The sequence below is a fragment of the Cynara cardunculus genome (assembly GCF_001531365.2).
Source record: "Cynara cardunculus var. scolymus isolate 2C chromosome LG 2, CcrdV1, whole genome shotgun sequence".
NCBI lineage: Eukaryota > Viridiplantae > Streptophyta > Magnoliopsida > Asterales > Asteraceae > Cynara > Cynara cardunculus.
The window spans coordinates 16,754,871-16,757,892 of record NC_037529.1 but is presented as its reverse complement, the minus strand read 5'-3'; the positions used below and the strand labels follow the sequence as shown (position 1 = coordinate 16,757,892).

The following is a 3,022-nucleotide window of genomic DNA, read 5'->3' as shown; positions in this document are numbered from 1 at the left end:
TGCATGGAGAAGAAACACTTCTATTTATACCCAGTGCATTAAATGTTCATTTAATGCAGTATGGTAGGTTAAGAGTGCGTGTCAAGCCTTAATAGGAAGGCTTGTCCTTTGTTACAGTAAATAGTACAAAAGCACTATTTATGAACTGACATCCTTACCTAAAGATAATGGACAAAGAGTCGACTAATCGGCTCCGTACCGTACTATCTCTGATAAGGGTATGGGTTTGTCCTTTTGTGTGTACAAGGACAAAATAACAACAATCGTGCTAAGCAAGTTTCCTTTGATTGCTAAATGCTGGAATGACCTGAAGGTCTCATCATCATTCGCTGAAGCTAGAGCAGTCTTCACACATAGCTAGACAGGCTTGTAATCATTGAATACCGCTTCAGATCACGTACGCGCCAGTCTCTAATCTTCAGTTTCAGTCTTCTACGTTTGCTGAAGAATCTTTGGTGTTAGTGTTGTTTTTTTGAAGTATCGTTGTCTTTGAATGAATTACAAAACAAGTTCTTCAGCGATCACTGAACAAGCTCAGTGTATGATCGCTGGAACTGAAATTACAGACACAGAAATACATCGAAAGGAAAAAGGGATTATCATCAAATCACTGAGAGAGAGGATCAACAAGTAATCAATGAGAATAATAATAAAACAAATTGTTTGGTTTTATATAATTTAATGCGTTCATCCCTTTTAGAAACCCAAATTTTCGTTTTAGGTTAAATTGTGGGAATGAGAAAACATTCTCATTTTGCTCCCCATCATTTTCATTTTCATTCTAGTTTTTTATTATTCAACCTAAACCAAACACCCCTTTAGTCTAGCAATATCTTCAAACTTGAGTGGTTTAGTGGAGATATCTGTAATTAGAGTTTGAGACCTTACAAACTTCAAATACACATCTTTTCTAGCCACATACTCCATATGTAATGGTAGTGAATATCAATGTTCTTGGACTGATAATGAAACACTAGATTCTTTGGTAAGGCAATAGCTGACTTGTTGTCGACGCAAATCTTTGTTGGATCTTCTTGAATCAAATTTATCTCCTTTAACAAATTCATGAGCCATACTGCATGACATACACATGAAGTGGCAACTACATATATTTGGCCTCATAAGTAGATGATGTGATAGTTGTTTGCTTCTTTTATACCAATGTAAAATTCGTGTTTCCAAAGAAAAACACGAACCCCATTGCACCTTTTCAATCATTTATATCTCCACGCCAATCATTATCGCTATAACCAACAAGCTTGTAACCGTTAGAAGCCAAATAAAAAAGTCAAGATCAATCGTACCTTTAAGATACCAAAGAATTCTCTTGGCAGCCTGGACATTGACAATTATTGGCGGCTCCATATAGCGACTGACGAGTCCAACCGCATACAAGATGTCTAGCCTTGTACAAGTTAAGTAACGTAGACTTCCAACCATGCTCTCTTGAAACAGGTTGGATCTACATTTTCTCCTCCTTCATTCTTGGACAACTGTGTTGGGCAGTTTGGGTACTTACTACTTCTCGTTGTTTAAAGCTCCTAAGAAGGTTATTAGTACTCTGGAAAATATAAGACGGCGTTTTTTCTGGGGCGGTTTGGAGGTTGTAAAAAAAATTAGTTGGGTGGCGTGGGATCGGGTTCTTAGTGACAAGAAGAGTGGCGGGTTGGGTATTGGGAGTTTACATGCCTTAAACCTTGCAGTGCTTGCCAAATGGTGGTGGAGAGCGTGAACAGAAGATCAGGCAATCTGGAATGTGGTCGTGCGTCTTTGTAACTCGTCTCAATTCTTGTCTAGAGCGAGCAGAGGCAGAAGATCTGTCTGGAGAAATATCAAAAGTATTGAAAAAGACCTGGGGGACATCGGGATCAATATCGATAGTCATCTAATCGAAGTGCCGGATCGGAATGGGTGGTCTTGGTTGCTGGAGGCTTACAATATCTTCTCTGTTAAATCGCTAAGGAGATTGATTGACTGTGTTATGCTTCCTTCTGTGGAACAGGAAACAGATTGGTTTAAGTGGATCCCCAGCAAGGCTAATATTCACTTATGGAGAACGCTCAACAACCGGTTAGCAACCAGGGATAACCTCATAAAACGAGGAGTGGCATGCAGCTCTGATGAGTGCCCGACGTGCTTGGTTACGGTGGAGAACTTGGACCATGTCTTCGTGAATTGTTCCACGGCTAAGGCTATTAATGCGCATATGGCTTCTTGGGTAAATTGGTGGCCGGTAAATGCGACTTCGGTTCGTGACTTGTGGTCGGTGGTCTACGAGATTGGTGATAGTGGCAGAAGAGAGGTGGGCAAGGTGATTATGGCAGCTTATTTTTGGACCGTCTGGACGCAAAGGAATCACAAGACGTTTAGGGGCAAGTGCAAGTCTGATAAGGATGTTTGTAGCGACATCCAATTCACTGCGTATGAGTGGATTAGGTGTAGAGCGAAGTTTAGTAAGCCTTCTAGTTGGGAGAATTGGATTTGTAACCCGGTTGATGCTGTGTACTCTGCTTGTAACTAGCCCCTCGCTAGTTTTCTTCCTTTCTCAATAAATTGCCTTTTTGCTGTCCAAAAAAAAAACAAGCAAACAATTAAAATGTCTCCATTTTTTCCCTTCATGTAAAGGGCATGCTCGTGAACTCTTCTCCTGGAAGTAAGCATCAATATGGTTATTTCATGCTCTTGGTGTTTGCTTTAGGCCGTAAAGAGCCTTCTTCAACCTTATATTCATATCCATCAACTTCATATCCCAATGATTGCTGAATTACAAACTTCTCCGTCATGTACTTTGTTAAAAAAAAATACCGACTTCACATCCATCTGATGGATCATATAATGGTTTCAAGCAGCATGGGGAATAATTATCGATTCTGGCTCTTTAAATATAGCCCTTAGCCACTAGTCTTGCTTTGTATTTTTCATTTTCACCATTTGCATTCTTCTTTGCTTAGTAAACCCACTTGACAAATGTTATTTATGCCTCATTGGAAGTGAAGTTAATTCCTAAGTCTCGTTTTTCATA

At 39.8% G+C, this 3,022-nt stretch overlaps 1 protein-coding gene across 1 annotated transcript; it reads left to right on the top strand.

The window, feature by feature from the left end:
• The first annotated feature begins 1,981 nt into the window (after nucleotides 1-1,981).
• LOC112505960 lies at nucleotides 1,982-2,521 on the top strand. The gene has a single exon (XM_025109994.1). The coding sequence runs from the start codon at nucleotides 1,982-1,984 to the stop codon at nucleotides 2,519-2,521; it is 540 nt and encodes a 179-aa protein (XP_024965762.1).
• Nucleotides 2,522-3,022: the final 501 nt, after the last annotated feature.

Coding starts and splice junctions, on each gene's coding strand:
- LOC112505960 (XM_025109994.1), top strand. CDS start 1,982: ATGCTTCCTTCTGTGGAACAGGAAACAGATTGGTTTAAGTGGATCCCC.